The sequence below is a fragment of the Mobula birostris genome, chromosome 2, assembly GCF_030028105.1.
Source record: "Mobula birostris isolate sMobBir1 chromosome 2, sMobBir1.hap1, whole genome shotgun sequence".
NCBI classification, from domain to species: domain Eukaryota; kingdom Metazoa; phylum Chordata; class Chondrichthyes; order Myliobatiformes; family Myliobatidae; genus Mobula; species Mobula birostris.
The window spans coordinates 217593169-217617248 of NC_092371.1; the positions used below are offsets into that span (position 1 = coordinate 217593169).

The 24080-nt window shown below is 37.8% G+C and overlaps 1 protein-coding gene across 4 annotated transcripts in view; it reads left to right on the forward strand.

The window, feature by feature from the left end:
- runx2a (RUNX family transcription factor 2a) overlaps positions 1-24080 on the forward strand; it is a 238631-nt gene that overhangs the window by 93751 nt on the left and 120800 nt on the right. For all 4 annotated transcript variants that reach the window (XR_011885026.1, XM_072251457.1, XM_072251455.1 and 1 more), the window contains one exon: positions 5373-5477. Coding sequence is in view for 3 of the 4 variants with exons in the window: in XM_072251457.1 (XP_072107558.1) it covers positions 5373-5477 (105 nt within the window). In the remaining variant the exon portion in view is untranslated. The remainder of the gene's footprint in view (positions 1-5372; positions 5478-24080) is intronic.

Sequence of the window (24080 nt, forward strand, 5' to 3'; positions counted from 1 at the left end):
ATTTCATGTGTGGCTTTATTTTAACCCCTGTGAAATATGCAGAAATAACCAAACACAATTGTTCTCTGAAACAAAACAGGAAATACTGGGAACATGTAGCAGATCAGGCAGCATCTGTGGACAAAGAAACATATTAATTTGAAACATTAGTATAATTTTACCCTCCACACATATTGCCTGACCAGCTGAGTGTTCATGGCATAATTTGCTTTAGATTTTCAGCATCTGCTGTTTTTATCTTCTTCCTGGTTTTTTTTACCCATAAGATTTCTTCAAGGTGATTGGCCGTTCAACCTTCTTGATAATATCACTAGATGCCAGGGATTTCCCTTCAGCGAATACCTGATAGCACCCAATATTGGAAAGAGGAAATAAATGCCACAGAAATCATTAGATCTCTGTGGGCAGTTTCCTTTGTGGTTGGCAGAAAATACCATTGCTTTACCATTGACTGAACAATGCAGATCATTATATAGTACTCACTCGGTTTGAAGGAGTTTTATACTAACTCCATTCTAAATTGCATAACTTATATATATAAACAATTAGATGCTATACTACAATATTGGTTGGGTTTGAAATCAAGATCACCTTGGACCTCCTGCACTTCATGCATTCTCAGCATTGATATTATTAATTTTAAAGGTTAACGTCATAACATTTGCACATTGTTCTCTACTGTAGTTGTGAGTAGCTGGAGAATTTAGTTGAAAATAGGGCTCTTGAACTTGTACCAGAACTTGTGGCATAGTGATGAAAGATCACCGAGTTGAAATGTCGACTCGGTTTCTGTCAAATACTGCTGCCCGCTGCTGAACATTTTCAACATTTACTGCTATTCTCTTCATATTTCCGGCATGCAAAGTATGTTGCTTTTGCTATATAAATATAATGAGTTGGAAATTTCTCCTTGCTGCATGCATGAAATGCACAATATAATGGTGGCAGTGTGCTGTACTCAGCTTCAAAAACGTAGCTGCGCTGCAGGCAATGAAACTGAATATTGGAAGTAGAACTCACTCCACATCTGCTACAATATTGTGCATTTAGCAAAAGGAAATAAGGATGAATTTTTATGCCATCTCTTCAGATCCAAGTATAAAACTTCTTTGCTCAATTTCAATCTGAATAGAAAATAAAGTATTGATAATGCACATTTCATAGCTTCAAGTTGCTGAAGAGCACTTCAGAGTTAATGAAGTACTTATGAAGTGTACTTATTGTGGTAAAGTAGAAAGCATGGCAGCCAGTTTGTCCTTTGTGAGCTCCCGCAAATAGAAACGTTTTCATAATACATCATCAGTTTTAATGCCATTGACTGAGAGATAGATGTTGACTAAAATTAGAAAATGTGCTCTATGAGGAGAAAAAAATTTCTGGTCACCATATGTACTGACATCATAAATCATTTCAAAGAAATAGTTAGGATCTTGCAATGCAAGGCAACTAGAACATTCCTTCTGTCATTATTCCTAATTGATTTTTTTTCTCCTGATGAAAAATGATCTTGCATTGGAGAACCTTGTGGCCTTGGTTAGTTGCTTTTTCTCTTTCAAGGCTGACTACAACTTACGTATGTTCCTACAACTAAACGAGTAGGCTACAGTTGCTTCCTCCTAAACCACAGTAACTAGCAACCTTATGAGATTATTAGCCAAAAAAAAACTATTAGGGTCTTAGTCACCCCACCATGTGCAGGTAGGCATTCAAGTTCATTACACGACTTCTTTGTACCACACTTGGTAAATAAGGAACCCACTAGTATGATGGCCTGACCCTCCTTTCTCTTATTCAGGGTGCTACAACTTGTGCTACAACTTATGCAAATTATGCATAACCTCCCTGAAATATAATGAGATCATATACAACTGATTGACGTATATCTTCACTATACTTTCAAGGTCATCAACATATTATATACGTTTGTAGTTAATTAGGAAACATCAGCTGAAATTTAATTGATTTAAATGAAGACAAAATATTATTAATCAAGCAATGAAATTAAGACAACTGAATTTCTATTCACCTATCAAGTGAGCATTAAAGTGCATAGTCGTAGAATCATACAGCACGGAAACAGACTATTCATCTGCATTGCTGTGTGGTCACCCTTCCTATATTAATCCCATCTCCCAGCACCTGGTCCACAGCTTTCTGAGCTTAAATTATTCAAGTGCTGGTTCAAGACCACTTCTTAAATGCTGTCAGAACCCAGCTTCAAACTCTTCCCTGGGCAGTACATTCAGATACTTACCATTCTCTGGGTCTAGAACCTCCCCCTATAGCCCTTCTAAGTCTCTTCTCCCAACTCTAACCTATGCTCTATAATTTTATGTACTTCCAATATGAGGAAAACTTTCCTATTGTCTACTCTATCAGTGTTTTATACCTCCATTACGTTCCTTTGTAATCTCCTGTACTTTGGGGAGAACAGGCCTAGTTTCTCCAGCCTCTGCTCAGAACTGACTTGCTCCAACCTAGGCAACATTCTAATAATCTGCGTTGCACTCTGTCCAGCACCATTATTTTGATCATATACCATGGTGACCAGAACTGTATGCTAAAGTATGACCAAAGTTTTAAGAAGTTGGAGCATAATCCCCCGTCTTCTGTTTTTAATTCCCCAGCTAATAAAGACCAGTAACCAACATGCTTTTGTTATCAGATAATTTGTGTTGCCACATTCAAGGATCATTGAATTTTTAATCCAAGGTCCTTCTGTTCATCAATACTCCTTAAGGCCCAAACATTAAATTGTATGTCCCCGCCTCATTAGTACTCCCAAAGTACTTTTGCCTGTACATTTGTCCATCTTCAGCCCACTTCACCAATACATTGATATCTCTTGTAGCCTAAGACTTCCCTACACACTATCAACAACTACATCACTCTTTGTGTCATTCATGAACTTACTGATCAGTCCATCTGAGTCATTCATGGATATTACCACCAGCGAGGGTTCCAGCATTGACCCTTGTGGGACACTACAACTAGCTTTCTACCACCACCGTCTGCCTTTTATTGCCAAGCTAATTCTGGATCCAGTTGGCCAACCTGCCCTGGATCCCATGGGCCCGAGCACTTTACACCCGTCTCCCGGATGGGAACTTGTCAAATGTCTTATTAAAGCCCATGAGAATCATGTCATCGATACAATTTACTGTTTAAAGAATTCAATCAAATTGGCCAGGCAGAATCTGACCTTGCAAAAGCCATATTGGCTGCCCTTGCCTTTACAAGCAATTATTGACTACACCACTCAGATTTTTTTCTAAGATTATGCCTACACTAATCTTTAGTTTACAGGCTCATCATAACCAAGCTTTTCCCTGCTGCCTTTCTCAAAAAATAGGACCACGCTTGCTGATCTTCAGTTATCTGCTACCTCACTTGTGTCCACTCGAGATTTCAAAATTACAGCCAGAGGGCAATCAATCTTTGTTCTTGTCTCCTGTAGCAGCAACGTCTGTCAAGGGAGAAATGAAGCCATAGCATCTAAATTTTCAAAAATGCCGAAGGCTTGTCGTAAAATATCTATATTGCAAAGTAGACTTCATTTTAGGCTAAAACATTATCAACAACAATGGCATGATTACAGTAACTAGAGATGCACTGGCATACTAGGTGAGTGGTAGCATAGCAGTTAAGTTACTTGCTCAGCAGCCAGTATCCAAGACATGAGTTCAAATTCCACCATGGCAGCTGGGAAATTCAAATTTGTGTCATTAAACAGATAATGGAATTAGTTACCAGATTATCATAAAAAACAGATGTCCTTCAAGGAGTAAAATCTGCCACCCTTTCTTGATCTGGTCGGCAAGTGATTAATTTCTAACTGCCTCCTTGGTACAGGGGAAATTTGGGATGGTCAATAAAAGTTACCATTATCAGCAACGTACACGTAGTGGCCATTTTATTAGGTACACCTCAGAATGAAAATCAGAATCAGGTTTAATATCACTGGCATGTGTCATGAAGTATATTTTGTGGCAGCAGTACATTGCAATACATAATAAAATTTATAAATTACTATAGGTGTGTATATATATATATATATATATATATACAGACATTTAAATTAAATAGGTAGTGCAGAAAGAGAGGAAAAATAATAGATACTGAGGTAGCATTCATTGGTTCCTTGCCCATTCAGAAATCTGATGGCAGAGGGGAAGAGGTTGTTATTGAAACATTGAGTGTGTGTTTTCAGGCTTCTGTACCTCCTACTTGATGGTAGCAATGAGAAGAGGGCAAGTCCTGTGTGATGGGGGTCCTTAATGATGGATGCCGTCGTTTTCAGGCATCACCTTTTGGAGGTGTCCTTGATGCTGGGGAGGCTAATGACCATGATGGAGCTGGCTGAGTTTACAACTTTCTGCAGCTTTTTCCGACCCTGTGTACTGGCTCTGCCAAACCAGATAGTGAAGCAAACAGTTAGAAAGCTTTGCATGTTATATCTGTAGAAACTTGCGAGTTTTTTGGTGCCATACCAATTTTCCTCAAACACCAAGTTAAGTATAGCCTCTGTTGCCTTTGTTGTAATAACATCAATATGTTGGGCCCTGGATAGATCCTTAGAAATGACGCCCAAGAACTTAAAACTGCTCACCCTTTCTACTTTTGATCCCTTGATGAGGACTGGTGTGTGTTACGTCGACCTTCCCTTCCTGAATTCCATAATCCAGTGGAGGGGTGATAGGTGAATCCAGGTAGGTAGAGAAGATAAAGGGCTGGAGAGGAAGGAATCAGATGGAAGAGGATAGTGGGCCACAGGAGAAAGAGAAGGAGGTGATAGGCAGGATCCTGAATCCGCTCCTACTTCCCTTTCTCCTAAGGTCCACTCTCCTCTCTTATCAGTTTTTTTTTATCTTTTCTACACATTAGCTTCACCTTCTAACAATTCTCCTTTTCCACCCCTCCCCCCCCCCCCCCCCATTTTGAGTCTGGCATATTCCTCTTTCCTTTCCTGTCCTGAGGAAGGACCCACGGTATATTCATTTCCAGAGTTGACTTCCTGTGTTCCTCCAGCATTTGGTGTGTGTTGCTTTGGATTTGCAGCATCTGCAGACTTTCTCATGTTTATTGTCTTAATATTTTAACTTTAAGATTTACAAATTGATTGTTGCTTCTTGCTTTATGTGTAAAACAAGTTGCAAGCAAAGCAAATGCTCATCAATGTTGATCCAGAGAACATTGTTTTAAAGTCTCACATTTTCACGCAAAGATCGCTTTCATAAACACTGACCTCAGGATTGCAATACTGTAACCAGTTTTTCAGTGTTGTTTCGTTACAATGTCATAAAATAGCTTGTGCAATTGTTGGGGTTAATAACTAGTTGAGAAGTAAATGTATATTTTACTCTGTTTTTCAGGTAAAAGCTTTACATTGACAATCACAGTATTCACAAACCCACCCCAAGTGGCTACCTATCACAGAGCTATAAAAGTTACAGTGGATGGTCCTCGCGAGCCGAGAAGTAAGTGCCACCGACTGATGTTTATTACTGTTATAATTTAAGCAGACAATTGCTTGACTAGTAGTCAAAAATTTGAAGCGACTTTATCATGTCATATCAATGGCTCAAGATATTTCTGAATTTTCTATAATGCATTAAGACTTCTGATATATTTCTTCTGAATAAAAAAAATGCTGTTAAATTAAATCCTGATCACACGCAATGGTTTTTAGAACTAAGCGAACTCTTCCACTGAATAGTTTTAACTATTTAGCTCATGTCCTTTTTTGCCTTAATACTTCAGTTTATACTATAGATGGATGCTAAATAAAGGGATCAAATACTACCTGACCACAATCTGTTCTGATATAGATATGACTAATGCTAAAATATTCAACAATGTTGGGTTTCATATTTTATAAAAAATAATCAGCAAAATCTTTCTGAAATTATTATATTGACACTTTAAAATGTTGCGTGATAATCTATCTTTGAACAATACTGATTAATATCACCGATCTACGCTCGTTGTTGTAACATATCTTGCATGCTAGACATGAGCTCAAATTTCACCATAGCTTCTGCGAAACCTACATTCATATAATTTTAAGCAAAACAAGTTTTAAAAAGAAGCTGATCTTAGCAATGTCAGGACTGTCACAAGTAGATGCAATGAGCTTGGACCAAACCCTAATTATGATTGAGTGTTTATTATTTAGAGTATGTAGCTATATGTGAATTCCTCAAGAACAGGACAAGCTTACATACAATACCCTCAACATTGAATCATTTACTGGCGTTTCATGTAAAGGTTTGCAAGAAAATAATAGACAGTTGGACATGGTATCATGTTTATAAATGTTTTGAAAATTAATCTTGAATATAGGAACTAACTTATTCAAGCAATTCAACAGGTTACACAAAAAGTCATTACATTCTACCAAAAATTGATTTAATGATGCTCAAATCATTATAATAAATCTGAACACATGAAGTAATTATTAGTTTCCACATCCTCATTAATAGAACATAGAATAGTACAGCACAGTACAGGCCCTTTGGCCCACAATGTTGTGCCAACCCTTAAATCCTGCCTCCCATATAACCCCCCACCTTAAATTCCTCCATACATCTGTCTAGTAGTCTCTTAAATTTCACTAGTGTATCCGCCTCCAACACTGACTTAGGCAGTGTATTCCACGCACCAACCACTCTCTGAGTAAAAAACCTTCCTCTAATATCCCCCTTGAACTTCCCACCCCTTACCTTAAAGCCATGTCCTCTTGTATTGAGCAGTGCTGCCCTGGGGAAGGGGTGCAGGCTATCCACTCTATCTATTCCTCTTAATATCTTGTATACCTCTATCATGTCTCCTCTCATCCTCCTTCTCTCCAAAGAGTAAAGCCCTAGCTCGCTGAATCTCTGATCTCTAAACCAGGCAACATTCTGGTACTCTTTCCAATGCTTCCACATCCTTCCTATAGTGAGACAACCAGAACTGGACACAATACTCCAAGTGTGGCCTAACCAGAGTTTTATAGAGCTGCATCATTACCTCACGACTCTTAAACTCTATCCCTCGACTTATGAAAGCTAACACCCCATAAGCTTTCTTAACTACCCTATCTACCTGTGAGGCAACTTTCAGGGATCTGTGGACGTGTACCCCCAGATCCCTCTGCTCCTCCACACTACAACGTATCCTGCCATTTACTTTGTACTCTGCCTTGGAGTTTTTCCTTCCAAAGTGTACCACCTCACACTTCTCTGGGTTGAACTCCATCTGCCACTTCTCAGCCCACTTCTGCAACCTATCAATGTCTCTCTGCAATCTTTGACATTCCCCTACACTATCTACAACACCACCAACCTTTGTGTCGTCTGCAAACTTGCCAACCCACCCTTCTATCCCCACATCCAGGTCGTTAATAAAAATTAATAAAAAATAATTAATATATTTATTTAGGTTAAATTATTTTAAGATTAGCTGTGTTTTAAAAGAGATTTTTGCAGTATACCAATAACATATGAAATATATTTGAGCACTACTACATCATTAGATAATTGAAAAGGCAATTCAAATGGTGTTTGCAAACTTTGCATAGTGTTTCAAAAAAAGCTCACAATTTGCATATTCACAATTCTGCACGTTCTTTGAAAGGATCGTTTTGCACTAGAATTGCAGAATTATGAAATCAATGATGAATAAGTTTTCTTTACAATAGAGAAAACTACAGAGCTATTCTTATTCCATTTGCAAATACGAATAGCCTTCCCTGAAACCTCTGCCTGAATACCTCCCTTAGTTAGGCCAGATACCAGTTGTATTATTAAAGGATCAGGAAATCTATCTAAAACTAAAACAGAACAGACTTAGCATTTGACCAGCACATGTCAGCTGCAGAATCTTTTAAAACACTAGGACATAATGGGTAATATATATTATTAAATATGGAATAACATCAGCTCAGATGTGAATGGACCTGATTAAATAATGTCAAGGTCTTTAAAACTGCCTTGAAAACAAGAATTTCAGTAGTGGAAGGATAAAAGAAGTTAATGATAGCAGCTTCTTATTTCACAGTGGCGTATCAACAGAGTATCATTATCTTTGTATATATATGTTTTGTTCATGAGTTGTGATAGGCAATTACAAGTGTATCATTTATTATCTGTTCTCTGTCATCAGAAACCGGGAGTTAGTTTAGAGGCCATAGATCTGCAGGTTTTTGTAGATCTGGTTGGAATGGGAGGAATCAAAGATTTCCTCCATGAAGGATATTAGTGAAACAGATGAGTTTTTAATAACAATAACGATTTCATGATTACCATATCTAATTATAGCTTTAATTCCTGAGTTAAGCCGTAAGACATAATAAGACCATAATAATTTAATTAATTATTTTGAACTTAGCCTCCCCAACTGCCGTGCTGGGATGCAGACTCATCTTCTGGCATTGGATGTTGGGTCAAGAACCTATTCATTGTAGTACGGATGAGAGTGCAGCAATGTTAAATTCCGAAAGCAATAAGGCTGTCAGAGGGAAGTAGTGGGTGACTATACTATACCGCGAATCTGTATCTCAGCTTAAGAGCCAGTATTGAACAGAGCCTGGGAAAGATAACTCGATGATATTTAGCAAGGTGGTGCATTGCTCAATAGAACACATTTAAAAAGAAAGATTTATAATGATGCATAATATTAAAAAATGGCAAAATATCACCTCCACCCCAACAACAATCAAAGGAGAAATGAGGAAATTGGTGACAGCCAAAAGACCTGTTGATTGCAAATCAACAATATCAAGCTTCTCATTATAATCTGGAACTCCACTAGAAGGAATTGTGGATGAAAACAAGAATCAGGTCCAAAGCAGCAGTCAACGCATTCACAAGAGATTATTGTTTAGATCTGGCACATTTCAATGGGGCTGACTCATGCTTTTCTGTAAACTGTAATGAAGGGAGTCCTTCCTGCATTAAACAAGTATGTATGTCGGACAAAGCATTCTGAGCTAAATTAAGTGAAGTTTCTTTATAATAATTTCCTTGTGTGTATCGGCTCTGAAATATGTTAGCTCGAGATGATTGTAACTGCAGGGTGCAGTAAGGTTTTGGATTGGCCCAGGGCGTTGGCATGTTTCCTTTTCAATCTACAAAAGCATGAAATGCTGGTTTGAAACATGCTCACATGTATTGCAAAACAATGCTTATAAGGTTTCAAATCTTTATCACTACCTGTGCAGGTATAAATAGGTAAACAAGCGATCTTTAGAAAAGATAACATCAAGCTTGAGGATAGTCACCAGCTTCACCATCTCCTGCTGTATGCGATCCCACTTTGCCATCTCATAGGCAGTCAAGCACCTGTAATTTCTAGGACCTGCCCCGTTTTTATGAGCCCAATATCAAGGAAGGCTGCTACAGATTCAGGAATTACATACAAGACATACAATGATCTAGCTATAATTAGCTCTGTGTGTTTTGGGGGCTTGTCCTTTGCAAAGTAAGGTCTGATTCAGAAATAAGTAATCAATTCACTATAGAAATTGTGTCCCTCTCCTACCTCTGCAGCATGTCTGCCATTTTCTGCATTCATGGCATCATTCGTCTCACTGGAATTCCCTCCCTGACTCATGCCAGTGCTTTCTGTGAAAAGTGGATTTTAGAGCAAAGGAGCATTGCTATCCTGCAACTTAAGCTCCGAAATCAATAACAAGCATGCAGAAGTGCAAAAGCCTTTAGATTCTTTTGATGACATTTTGAAACTGATTGCATGCAAATGGCTACGAAGTGGGAACCTGCAATAATTAGACAAAATATAGAATGCCGGCGTCCTCTATAAGGAGTTTGTACGTCGTTCCTGTGGAATGCTTGGATTTAGGGAATAAATGTCACCTGTGAGAACAGCAGCAGAAAATATGTGTGGTGCATTGTTTACCTTTATATGTGAAAGTAAGTTTTTAGTCAAGTTCAACCTGATTGGGATAAAAGATAAATTGCTCTAGTCTGTACCCCTAAAAATGAAACCAGGTTGATTGCAAGATGAGGAAGGTGAATAACGTGTTCTTGTGACCTTGACTCCCACTTCATTGTGTGACCTGTTGTCTCTGTGTGAGGTTGAATTTTGGGTTAAAATCAGGGCTAAATCTTACTGAAGAACAGGTATTGGATCCCATATTCCAGTAAAACTGCCTTCCTTTTTCATTAGCAAATGGCAGCCGATGCCACCATATTCTGCTGGTGAGATTTGGGTTAGAATTGGCTGCAGGCTGCCAATATCTGGTAAAACAGGTAGCCTAGAGCTTGCTCCCTCTGTCTTTTTATTTGAGTAGAAGGTAGATCCATTTATTCCATTCAGAAATTGTGCACCAAAGATTTCTCTGGCTGATGGACAATACTTTGATGTTAATGTATAGTGTTACCAGATGATTTACATCTCGGATTCCTCTCTGAACGTGTATTTCAGTTTGATTTTCAGCTGATTTCAAACACAGTGTGAAACACACTTAGTGGCCACTTTATTAAGTACATCTGTACACCAGCTCATGAATGCAAATATCTAATCATCCAATCATTAGTCATGATAGTGTAGCAGCTAGCGCAACACTATTACGGTCAAGGCGTCAGAGTTCAGAGCCAATACCGGCATCATCTGTAAGCAGTTTGTACACCATCCGCATGGAATGGATGGGTTTTCTCTGGGTGCTCAAGTTTCCTCCCAGAGTTCAGATTGTGCAGTGATTAGGTTAGGATTAAATCAGGGGTTGCTGGACGGTATGGCCCAAAGGGCAGAAAGGGCCTAATTTGTGCTGCACCTCTAAATAAATAAAATGAAATCGTGTGGCAGCACTCAATGCATAAATGCATGCAGACATGGTCAAAACATTCAGACTAAACATCAGAATTGGGGAAAAATGTGATCTAAGTGACTTTAACCATGGAATGATTGTTGGTGCCAGATGGGGTGGTTTGAGTATGTCAGGAACTGCTGATCTCTTGAGATTTTTGTGCACATTAATCTCTAGAGTTCACAGAGAATGGTGTGAAGAACACCAAAGTGATGGTGTGCAGAAGAGCATCTCTGAATGCACAACCTGTTGAACCTTGATGTGGATGGGCTGCAGCAGCAGAAGACCACAAACATACTGAAATACATGCAGCAGCCACTTTATTAGGTACCTCCTGTCCCTATAAAAGTAGCCACCGAGTGTATGTAGTTCTTCAATGCTATTGCTTTTCTTTAAGAAGGCAGGAGCTAGGTATTGCAATCACAGTGTCATGGACTTGTAAGGTGCTTTCCTCTAAGTTAGATTTGGAAAATGTGATACTTATAAAATGTCACAATTTCTTGTGTGACTAAAGGATCCATTTTCCATCTGTGCTTAGGTAGTCTTTTTAATTTCACATGTCATTAACAGATTTTTTTTTACATTATCTCCTTCCAAGTGAGCACCATTAAAGCACAGGTGCTCTTATTTAAAGTGAAAGTGTTTGGCACTCCCTCTTTGAAATACTTCTTAAGAACATGTGACTACTGTGCATTTACAGATTAAACACCCCTCCATTTTATAATTGCTGTATTTAACTTTGAACTTTTTCCCTTGAGCTTTGATTCATCTTTCTTTAAAGAACTGCATTAGTTTGTTAAAAAAACAGCAGATTAATCTCTAGATATCTCAGTTCTCTGTTACACTTTTATGATTTAAACAGTAGCCAGACAGGAAATGAGTCACTTGTTTATGCAAACTTTGACTTACCTGTGCGTTGGGAGGAATGCTTAGAGTAGAATATATCAATAATTTCCGAGACAACTGCTCAGGCAATAGACAAGCTTTAAAATTCCCTCACATGCCGGCCAGCTGCAAAATAACACATTGTTTCAATGGTCATTTATTTCTTCTTCCAGTAAAATGGCCAGAACTTTTTATGTAAACACTAGCTTGTTATTCAAAAGTTTAATTTCAATAGCAAGTAGGCAACATATAAGAAAACTTACAAGGTGTCCGTAATCAAACAGTAAAGTCTATCATTCAAATCAAATATTCATGTTTTGTGGGAATGTTCAGTAATATTGCTCTGTTTTGTCAAATGTCCATTTCAAAGACTGATATAGGAATAGACTCCAAAATGGATCGGTCCTTTTGTTGTTTCTTAAACATTTAAAACAGACAATGTGGAAAAAGCAATGTTGTAAGCAAAAATGTTTTCTGCTTATCTCTGCCCTGTTCACAGTGCTAACAAAAGGACCAATTCAATCCATGACACTATTAATCACACCAGCATCACAGGGTGAGCTAATCAATAGACCATGATCTTTGGGTGAATACAAGTCAGTTTTATGCAATAATGTTTTTATTTTATCTTGACCAGCTTAAAGGTGCAACATCTCAAAAAGTGAAGCATTAAAGTATTTTGTGGAAAACCCCTGTCACTCTCCAACAGCTGATATAAACAATGTCAGAAGCCAAGAGCAAGATGGATGTTAGTATCTCTCCTGGCTTTGAGATCTGATTTGGGTGAAATGACATACAAATCCAGAGATCTGTATAGTGCTGTCACTTCTCTTACCTAATAATATGTGGTATGCGTCTACCTTTCATCCTGAGTACACTACGCAAGGAATATGTAGCAAGGACACGAATTTCAGAAATGCAGTCACTGCAGGGTAACAGTCAAGGCAAAGATGCGTTGAAAAGATTATATCCATGCAGACTCACTAAGGAGATGCGAACATAAGACCATAAAAGATAGGAGCACTGTTAGGCCATTTGGCCCATCGAGTCTGCTCTGCCGTTTCATCATGGCTGACCCAATTTTCCTCTCAGCTCCAATCTTCTGCCTTCTCCCTGTATCCTTTCATGCCCTGACCAATCAAGAATCTATCAACCTCTGCCTGAAATATACATAAAGACTTGACCTTCACAGCTGCCTGTGGCAAAGAATTCCACAGATTCACCACCCTGTACCTAAATATTCCTGGCCCTCTCTGCCCCTCTGGATCCTGCTATTTGTTGTGCATTTCCATGGTTTATTTGTTCTTCCGAACGGTATTATCTTCACCTTCCACTTGCTGCTTTTCTACCCATCTGAACAAAATGTTTGCTGGAGAGCAACTGTGGGAAAATGTGTGAACAGGACAGAACACAACATCATTAGTAAAGGTTATGCAACTATATAACTGGGGTAATGGTTTCCTTCCTCAAGATAATATTGTTTTGTTTTGCATAGTGCTTCTGTCATTATCTTATCTGATCACTCTTTACCAATTATTCTGTGTCCCAGCAAGGACGTGGAGAAATGTTCTTGTGCTGTTGCAAGGCTTTGGTGACTACTTTTATTCCATACATCGTGTCCTTCCAGTGGAATTTTTCTTTAAATCATGACATCCTTACATTATTTCAGGATCCACCTTGAGACAGAAGAATTGCAGGATTTTTTTTTTAAAAAGCAGCTGCATTTTGATCTCTGGCTTCTAATGGATAAAAAGCAGCAATCACACCTGGTGCTTTTCCAGTTTATGATAATGAGTTGAGGCTTGAAACACCAGCAGGTTTAGTATATACTTGAGACTGTTTTTTTTACAATGCACAGTCTTAGCTAGAAGACTTGGGAAGTATCCCATGGTCACAGTTTTTGAGATATACATTGGGTGAGTAAATCAAAATGTCATACAATTGTTTCAAAACTAAAGTGTGCTCATGTTATTCTGCCTAAGGACATACAGTATTTGGTATATATTTTCAAACAGATTTTGTTTCTAGCTTTTCTCCTTTTATCTACTTTATGGCTATAACCAAAATAGTTATCAAAGATACTATGTTCCTATTATTAGGATTATTTTTATTTTTATCTGCTCAAGCTGATAAAACCTGAGGTATGGGCAGAGCCAAACACACTCATTTCTCAATTGCTAGGAAATTTCGGGCTATTCTAGTGGTGTTTAGAATTGTGGCTTTCTAAAGATTTACATAATATTGCAGTGTAGGCCTAATTACTTAATACTATTGTGCAGTGACTTTCAGATGATACCAGTTTAGATATATTACTATTGGGACAATGTATAACCTGTTTGTGTTCCATAGTCTTTCAATTTCCTCTTTTAATTCAGCATAATTCTGGTGTTTTTTACTATTGAGTTCTGTATGGTATGTGTGTTTGGAATGGCTATTTCTATAAAGTTGCTCTTGCTTGTAATTTATGTTTGGACAGTTATTATGGATTTCCCTATCTGTAATAATGGATTGGTCGTAATATAGTTTGTAGGACTGTGACTAATATTAATAATATTATTATTATTGACACATTGTCTGAGACAGGGTTGGTGGAACATGAGTCATAAGGAAAATGGCAGGTTTTAACAGCTATGAAATTACTGTATATCCTTAACTTAACTTCCCTCTCAACACAAAAGGATTTTTAATAATCAGGATTCAGTAAAAAGCAATGAACTCTCTACTTTCTGGAAATTTATAAATTCAGTCAATATTCCAGACTTGTACACTTTTGAAAACTCCAGATTGTCAGGTTTCCAAATAAGCCACACAGAGAAAAACATCTGCGATCATTCTCCAATCTGTGCTGATGTCAGCTGAGGTATCCTATCAATTTAAAAAATCTATTATTAATCTTAGTTTTGCTGGGTTAGAGAATAGTAGAATGTAAGAAATTAAGAATGTAAAAATTTCTATTATTAATCTTAGTTTTACGGAGTTAGAGAACATACGAATGTAATAAGTAGCAACCGGAATAGAACATACAGGTCTTTGATCCTGCATTGCTATTCTAGAAGATCATGATTTAGTTTCCATCTCAAATACCACTTTCCGATGCTACTCCCATACCCCTGGATTGATTTGCTGTCCAAAAATGTAAAGATCTCAGTTTAGAATGAAGACTGTAACTTAGCTTCCACAGTCTTCCAAGAAAGTACGATTCTAAAACTTTACCAACCTTTGATAAAAATTGTCCATATTTATTTCCAACTGGCTGATTATGTCTTTTGAAACTATGAGACATACTTCTGTGATGGTCAGAACTTGTTTAGAGTAGACTGGGTAATCTCAGAGCAGAAGAAATATTGCCCTCTAATTGTGTTTCAAGTTGCCATTCTGAAACCGTCTCTTTGGCAGCAACATTGGCGTGGATTTTATTTTATTTATTGATTGATTGATTGATTGATTGGCATACAGCACGCAATAGGCCCTTGTGGGCAATCCCCCAATTTAGTCCAGGCCTAATCATGGGACAATTTACAATGACCAATTAACCAACCAGCTGGCACGTCTTTGGACTGTGGGAGAAAACTGGAGTACCCAGAGGAAACCCACATGTTCATGGGGAGAACGTACAAACTGCTTACAGGCTTCTGTACTATAAAGCGTTGCTCTAACCACTACAGTACCATGCCACCCTGGTGAGAGCATTAATCATGAAAACCTCAGTGCAAGTACCCTGGCAATAGTCATGGACGATAATCACAAAGGAATAACATCCCAATATGTAGGTATGTTGAGTATGACCACTATTCAATTTAGTTAATTTCTACAGCATAGGAGAAGGTGAAAAAAATTATGATTTGTATATATAACTGGAATGACAATAGAATCTGCTGTTTGCTCAACTTAAATGCTGGCCCAGATAGACTGAAAAGACAGGATGATATGACCCGAGGCAAGAGCCAATTTTGTGTGTTCTCTGCGATGGTCACTCCTCTCTTCATGGCACTGAGGCTATAAAGACTGCCCTGGCAGCTGTGCTCTGAGCCCATTAAAATGATGAACTGATAAGCAGGGCTTTGGGCCTATACTCTGGGGTTCAGATCTGAGGATTCAATTTGGTTCGGAATGTAGTTGCTTGCCTCAATTGTTTGCATGATTTGTGTTTTCTCCCCCTTTCTCTTGCGCATCAGGTATGGGTCTTTTATTTATTTTTTTATCGGGTTCTTTTGGATTTCTTGTTTTGTGGCTTCCTGCAAGCAAAAAAATCTCAAGGTTGTATAATTTATACATTCTTTGATAACAAACGTACTTTGAATCTCTGAGAATATTTAAATCACACTGTCACTGCCAGTAAGAGAACATACAGTATATGTGATGTTGATCGTAGCAGAAACATACTGTAGGTTTAATAGGTGAAACATTATAAAGCAAGCCTTTGTAATTACAATGTCAAAAGCCTTACACTGAGAGCCATAGTTCATTAATACAATTGTATTTATAAAGCTGTCTGAATGAAAAGTTTCCTACAAAGGACTTAATTTACTATACTGTTGAAGAGATTAAACAAAATTGACAAGATTTCTACCAGTTTAATATTTGTAGCTTATATTGTGGGATCTGTCTGTTACAAAAAGTGAAGGTAGGTGACCAAAACTGCTCACTAGAGAGAATGCTAGTGTTTTTGCCTGAATTTTAATCACACCACTCTTGCTCCTACTTCATTTGTTCTATCAGAAAGCAAGTTGTTCTCTTTCTTAATTAACGCAACACACATCAAAGTTGCTGGTGAACACAGCAGGCCAGGCAGCATCTGTAGGAAGAGGTGCAGTCGACGTTTCAGGCCGAGATCATAAAGCAATGGAACATTAACTTGAACCATCCTTGAAAAAGACAATCAGTTTTGGTAACTGGATGCTGTGATGGATGCTTGCTTCTAACTTACCCCATTTTTATGGGATCTCACTGAGCATTGGCAGTGGGCACTTTGGTTGTTTCCGCTTTAGACAGCACAGATACAGGTCCGTCAGCCCATCTAGTCCTTGCCGAACCATTTAAACGGCCTACTCCCATCGACCTGCATCGGGAGCTTAGCCCTCCATGCCCCTACCATCCCTTTACCTACCCAGATTTCATCTGAACATTGAAATCAAACTTGCATGCACCACTTGTGCTGGCCCCTTGTTCCATGCTCACACACCCTCTGAGAGAAGAAGTTTTCCCTCATGTTCCCCTTAAACTTTTCACCTTTCACTCCTTATCCATGACCTCTAGTTGTAATCCCACCCCTCAGTGGAAAAAGCCTGCTTGCATTTACCCTATCAATACCCCTCATAATTTTGTATACCTCTATTAAATCTTCCCTCAATCTTCTATGTTCAAACAAATTAAGCCCTAATCTATTCAATCTTTCCTTAGATTCTCCAGTCCCACCAACATCCTTGTAACTTACCTCTGTACTCTTTCAACCTTATTTACATCTTTCCTGAAGGTCCTTGACCAAAACTGCACCCAATAAGCCAAATTAAGCCTCACCAATGTCTTAAACAACTTCAACAAAACTTCCCATCTCCTGCACGCAATGCTTTGATTTATGAAGTCCAAAAGTTTTCCTTTATGACCCTATCTTCCTGTGACACCACTTTCTATGAATTGTGGACCTGTATTCCCAAAACCCTTTATCCTACAGGCCTACCATTTACTGATTAGGATCTACCCTGTTTGGTCCTACTGAAAGTGCAACACCTTGCTGTTATCTGCAGTAATGTTGCTCACTGACAACAAAATTGCATGCTGGTATTGTACATAATGTGCTTCAAGACTATTTTCTACTATAGGTTAAAACTAAGCATGCAACAAAAAGATTTTGGCTTTTGTAAGATTTCTATTTTTTTTAAAAATGTGTACATTAGACTGATCTGAAACCATATTTAGCTGAGCTTGATCATGTAAGTGCCTCATGAAGTTGCCTGAGATTGACCTATGAGGGCTTAATATTAATGACTCTTGATGTTTTGCAAAGGTAAATTTTGAGAAAGAACACTTTACAAAGTGAATGCTGGTTTAACTGGAATACTGCATTTTGTCAGTTCCAGTGTGGTCAATATTGTGGAAATTCTTCAGCAATGTTTGTGCTTCTCTAAAACTAAAAATAAAAATTCTCTCTGAACATTTTTTTTGAGCAGAGTTATTTTGTAAAGTAATGTACTTCCAAATCTTTTTTAAAAAAAAAGTAATTTAGAGAGAGGAAAAAATTGTGACAGGTTTGGTTAACGGTATAACAGTGTGAAGTAGGTTTCTGTTGCATATGTTTCCTGTTACTAGAAATAGTCTAACTGAACTACAGCTTCCTTGAACTTTCAAAATGATTGCTAAAAAATTAGAGAAAAACATCCAAGGAAAATGACTGCAACAGTTTTCTGTTAACAAGGAAGTGTTTGCAACAGAAGCTTCCTGCTTTCAGCCACATCATCAAACTGAAGGACAGCTCAACTTGCAAGACTTTGGATCACCCAGTTTTGCATTGGTTAATCAATGAATCAAAAACTGAACAGAACATCAGTCAGTCTTTCTGCTCCACAGAATTCTGCATTTGGATTATCTTTTTCACAAGAGCAGTACTCCAAATTAAAAAGAAACAATCGTTTACTGACGAAGTGTTCTGCCAAGGCCTTTGAAGGCATACTCAGATTTTATGAAAAAATATTCTGCATTTGGAAAAGTTTCTGTGTTGACCAGCTGTGCCATCAAAAAATAATTGCCTGAGACGTTTGAAAAGAATAACATCATTTTTAAGTAAAAATTCAAACTTTGTGTATTAAAGAGCATTGGTGTACGATGACTATAGCCAAAAACCTGTCCAAAATGATGTCATGTTTCCCAGAATATATTACTTTACACAAGCTATTTCAGAGTACTTGTTTTTTTTTTGTGCAAGCTTTTGAGGCATAGTATTTTTAAGAAGGTGCATTTTCCTTCAACTGTTTTGCTTCATATGGCTCTTACTTTTCTTTGACATAGGACTCTTTCTAAAATGGAACTTGATCAGTTTGACAATAGAACCATCTGAAGTAATAACCCCCACACTGGTCCGTTTTGCAAAAGTTTCATGAATTTATTGCTCAGTATTTGAGAAAAAAATGATTAACAGCATTAGAAAGCTATTCTGGTGTGCATACCATTGTTGCAGTAATGGATTTTCTCTATGACTGTGTATTTAAAATCCACTAGTACGTCCAAAGTAACAGTCTGAGTTTCCTTTCAACTTTAAGTCTAATCTTCTTTGCAGGGTCATATATTTATGAAAATCTCATGTAAATCAAATAAATTTATAATCCTTATTTGGTAGTTGGGATAATTAGTATTTATGTATTTAAGGTGAATCAGGATAAATATATAAGACAGGAATGGTAAGAAGGTTGATAAATGGTGTAGTAAAGTGGGATGAAAGTTGCATAGCACCATTTATGTGATCTTTGAAGAGACTAAAGTTCTCTGCAGTATTATGATCAATAATTCACATAATCCTTGAATCCATATCCCTAAAACAGATTATATAGTCATCATTATATTGATATTTGTATTAGACTGACATTGCAGAAATTAATAAAGTACAGGGGCTCCCCAAATCATAAAAGGCCAGATTTACAGAAAACCAATTTTATAGAAATCCTCCCATGCACTTAAAAGCATTTTCAAGCTAGTATAATAATGTTTCATAATATTAATTAAAGACTAGATACAGTGCATTCATAATAGTAATTAATGACATTCCATTAGTTTAATTATGGGTAGAGTTAGGATGATTATTCAATGAAATGAAAGAATTATAGCAAGTGTGCAATATGTAGAGCAGTACGATATGGGTTACTCCAGAAAATGAAATGTTTCTGAGATAAGGAGAAATCAACTTATGGTCAGTGTCAGGAATGGAACTCCTATGGAACCTGAGAACTGCCTATAACTTAGAAGTTTTTAATTGTCTGTTTATTAGTTTAGGATATCCTGGCATTACGAAATGCACTATTGCAATGCAATTCTTGTTGCTCTTCTGTTGTAATCATTAGGATTAAACTGTATATGATTTTTCAAAGGAAGCAATCATTATGTTGAAGCGCTAGGCATGTAAAACTCTATACCAGGGGTTGCCAACCCTTTTTATGCCCTGGGCCCCAGGGTGAGAACCCTTGCTCTAAACAGAGATAGAGTAGATACTCACACACGACAGCTTATTGGGTAAATAGCTCACATAACTGCTACAATTACAGCACATTACCAATAATTCTCATCTGTCAACAGTGTAGTCAATTATAATCTGTACACATCCGTAATAAATTCATACCTGGTCACATTATTTCAGTGGTGCATTCAAGTACTGAAAAGGTGTTTCATTTGTTGTCACTGTAATTGTCTGTTTCAAAATAGTCAATGCAAGACAGAGAGAGAGAGAGAGAGAGAGAGAGAGAGAGAGAGAGCTGCTTTGCATTTGATTACTAATGGTGCTGTAGCACAACACGAAGAGAGATAATCCTATTGAGTGGGTTCTATTACATACTAATGCTTTGCATAGAGTCAGATAGGCTGACTATTGAAGTCTCTGAAGACCACATGGCAGTACAAGAACTTCTGAATAATTTATTGCATTGCAGCAGTACTACAATGTGTCATTAAATGCTTGGTATGAGGTTGTTTTCCTGTTGTCCTTTGAGAAACCAAGAAGCTGGTCTGAAGTGATATACAGATATGTGATGAACTGTGTACGCCAGCATTGGATCAGGGCCAGCAAAGTGCACCATGTCCATGCCACTGGAGAAGTTGCATGAATTAATTTTACATTTTTACCACAAGTATAGCATCAGAAATGAATTTGACTTTGAATGTATTATTTTCTTCATATCTACAAACTCGGAATTCTGAAATTTGATTTCAATTCCCCCACAGACTTCCCTTGCCCAGTTTCAGTTTTTCTTCTGCTATTTGTTGGTTAAAAAAAAAATCTGCTACTCTTATTAAAGAGTCTGGGAAATCAATCCAAGTGCAGATCTGCAGTGATCTCAGCCAAATGATTTATTGTTTTGTAATTTACCAACGAAGGCAGTATTTCTGTAACATGAGAAAATCTGCAGATGCTGGAAATCCAAAGCAACACACAGAAAATGCTGGAGGAACTCAGTAGGTCAGGCAGCATCTATGGAAAAGAGTAAAGTCGACGTTTCAGGCCAAAATGTTGACTGTTTACTCTTTTCAATAGATGCGGCCTGGCCTGCTGAGTTCCTCCAGCGTTTTGTGTGTGTTGCAATATTTCTATGAGCAGATTTACAGGGCTCCTTAAACATAACTGGTTCATGCTTTGCATTTTGTCAATCAAGAGGTTTTACTAAAAACACGCTGGGTCAAATTTATAATAAACTCATCCTTGACTATTAGGTTGTTCTGCTCTCCTCTATGCATTCACTTCATTTGAACTGAATATATGGAGGGGTGTGTGCAGGTGGTGGCTGACAAGTATAAATAACATTCAAGCATGTGTTTGATGTTAGTAAGTTTCTCCTTCAGAAATATTTTATTCTTGGTTTGTATCATCTATTAGACAAAGTGATCTTAAAAAAACCACTATAGGCTAAAAAGTGATTCAGTGTAGTGAAAATCCAAAGAAAGATGAATAATGTTGCAGAGAAGCTATCGGGAAACAGAGCAGTGTTTTCGGTGAAAGCAGGAAGAAGCTACTATTAATTATGAATGAAACACTGTCAATCTGCTGCTTTCATAATGATGCATACCAACTCTTGAGGACATTTCAAGGTGGGGAAACCATGTTGGAATTTTATTAATTTTAATTAATCAAGTCCTCGTCCACATACTTTTCAGTAGCCTTATCCAGGTGTTATTAGATAAATCTGCTAATCTGCTTTTAAGAATAACTGAAAGTATTTTCCTCCTTGTGAACAAGACAGAAAACATCTTAAAGTCTGGGATTAAATTTCTCTCCCAAAACACAATATTGGGTAACATACATTTAGTATGAGCCAACTGAGGGAAAAGAAACTATATCCACATTTGTGTCGTAGTCCCGCCCATTGCTTATTTAGTTCCAAGGTCTCAGAAGGCATCCAAGACTCCAAGAATATTTAATACAGAATTCATGAAGTTTTTGGACTATCTTGACCCCTTGCAACACAAGGCAACAACAGTCAGAATCAAGAACGCAAACACAAGGAAATCTGCAGATGCTGGAATTTCAAGCAACACACATCAAAGTTGCTGGTGAACGCAGCAGGCCAGGCAGCATCTCTAGGAAGAGGTACAATCAACGTTTTGGGCCGAGACCCTTTGTCAGGACTAACTGAAAGAAAAGACAGTAAGAGATTTTACTGCTGCGTTTACCAGCAATTTTTATACAGTCAGAATCTGTTTTCTTAACACTGACATATGTCTTGAAATTTGTTGCTTTGTGGCAGCAAAACAATGCAATACGTAAAAAGTTACTATAGGTTACAAAAAAATAAACAAATAGTTTACTTAATTAACAAAAGCTGAATAAGAAGGTAGCGTTCATGGACATTCAGAAATCTGTTGAACACATTGAGAAAGTTACTGGATGTGAGATTCAAAGCTGGACCAGGGACAGTAATTTTTATTAACAGTCTCTTGTTTATCTTCAAAGTTCAAAGTAAATTTATTTTCAAAGTACATATATGTCAACACATACAACCCTGAGATACAAACCCTCATACAAACATACATACAAACCCTAACAGTAGGAAATCTGCAAATGCTGGAAATTCAAGCAACACACATCAAAGTTGCTGGTGAACGCAGCAGGCCAGGCAGCATCTCTAGGAAGAGGTACAGTTGGCATTTCGGGCCGAGACCCTTCATCAGGACTAACTGAAAGAAGAGCTAGTAAGAGATTTGAAAGTGGGAGGGAGATGGGGAGATCCAAAATGGTAGGAGAAGACAGGAGGGGGAGGGATGGAGCCAAGATCTCGTATTTGTAACCCTGAGATTTATTTTCTTGTGGGCATACTCAATAAATCCATAATAGATTAATAACCATAATTATTAATGAAAGACCACACCAACTTGGGCATTCAACCAGTTTGTAAAAGACAACAAGCTGTAAATACAAAAAGAAAGAAATAATAATAATAATTAAGTAAGCAATAAATATCAAGAACATGAAATGAAGGATCCTGGTTGTGGAAACATTTCAATGATGGGGCAAGTGAAGTTGAGTGAAATTTGTATCTCCTTTGGTTCAAGAATCTGTTAGCTGAGGGGTAATAATTGGTTCTGCACCTGGTGGTGTGAGTCCTGAGGCTCCTGTACCTCCTTACTGATGGCAGCAGCAAGAAGAGAGCATGACATGGGTTGTGGGGGTACCTGATGGTTGGTACTGCTTTCCTACAACAACACTCTATGTAGATATGCTCAATGTTAGGGAGAGCTTTACCCATGATGCACTGGCCCATATCCACTACCTTTTGTAGGATTTTCCATTCAAGGGCATTGGTGTTTCCATACCAGGCTGTGATGCAGCCATTCAATACACTCTCCCCCACAGATCTACAGAAGTTTGTCAAAGTTTTTGATGTCATTCTCTGAATCTTTGGAAACTCCTAATGAAGTAGAGGTGCTACCCATGCTTTCTTCATAACCGTCCTTACTTGCTGAGCCCAGGATAGGTGCTTGGAAATTATAACAGCAAGGAATTTAAAGTTGCTGACCCTCATCACCTCTGATCCTGTGATCAGCACCTCTGGTTTCCCCCCTCTTGATATCAATAATCAGCTGCTTGATCCCAAAAAGGAGTCTTGTGCTTCCTTGCCCTCAACTTCAATTATCTTCCTGCCCTTCCAAGTCTCAATGGGAAGCTCTTATCAGCTGGAATCCAACCCTGGTCCAGCTTTAACTTTTTTTCCTGCTTGGTTTGATGATAAGCCTTAAAGTTCTTAAAGATGAAAATGAGGCTTTCTGCATAAAATGTAAAATGGAACAGGAAATAACTAGCCCAGTCACATTATCACTAGTCCATTCACATCATTACATTTTGCCCCAAGTTGTAACGCTGAAGAGAACAAAATGTAGTTTCATCTGAAGCATTCACTTCTGTTGTGTTCTTATGCAATAACAATGAAGGTCCAAGTTAATCTTCAATGTGTCACACATTTCACTGACCAAGAACAATTTTGACTTTTAAACCAGTTGCCTGCTCAACCACAGTAATGCAACACATTTATGTCCTTGTGAAAACCGCCTGCTTTCGAAATCTCACTGGCCATGGACAAACAGTACACATAATTAAAAGGGTGTATTCACATCTGCTTTGAGAGGTTGGTAATGGCTCGAATCAGTTCCTGCCTATGCAAGAACCTGTTCTTGCTTCAATTTGCCTATTACCACAATA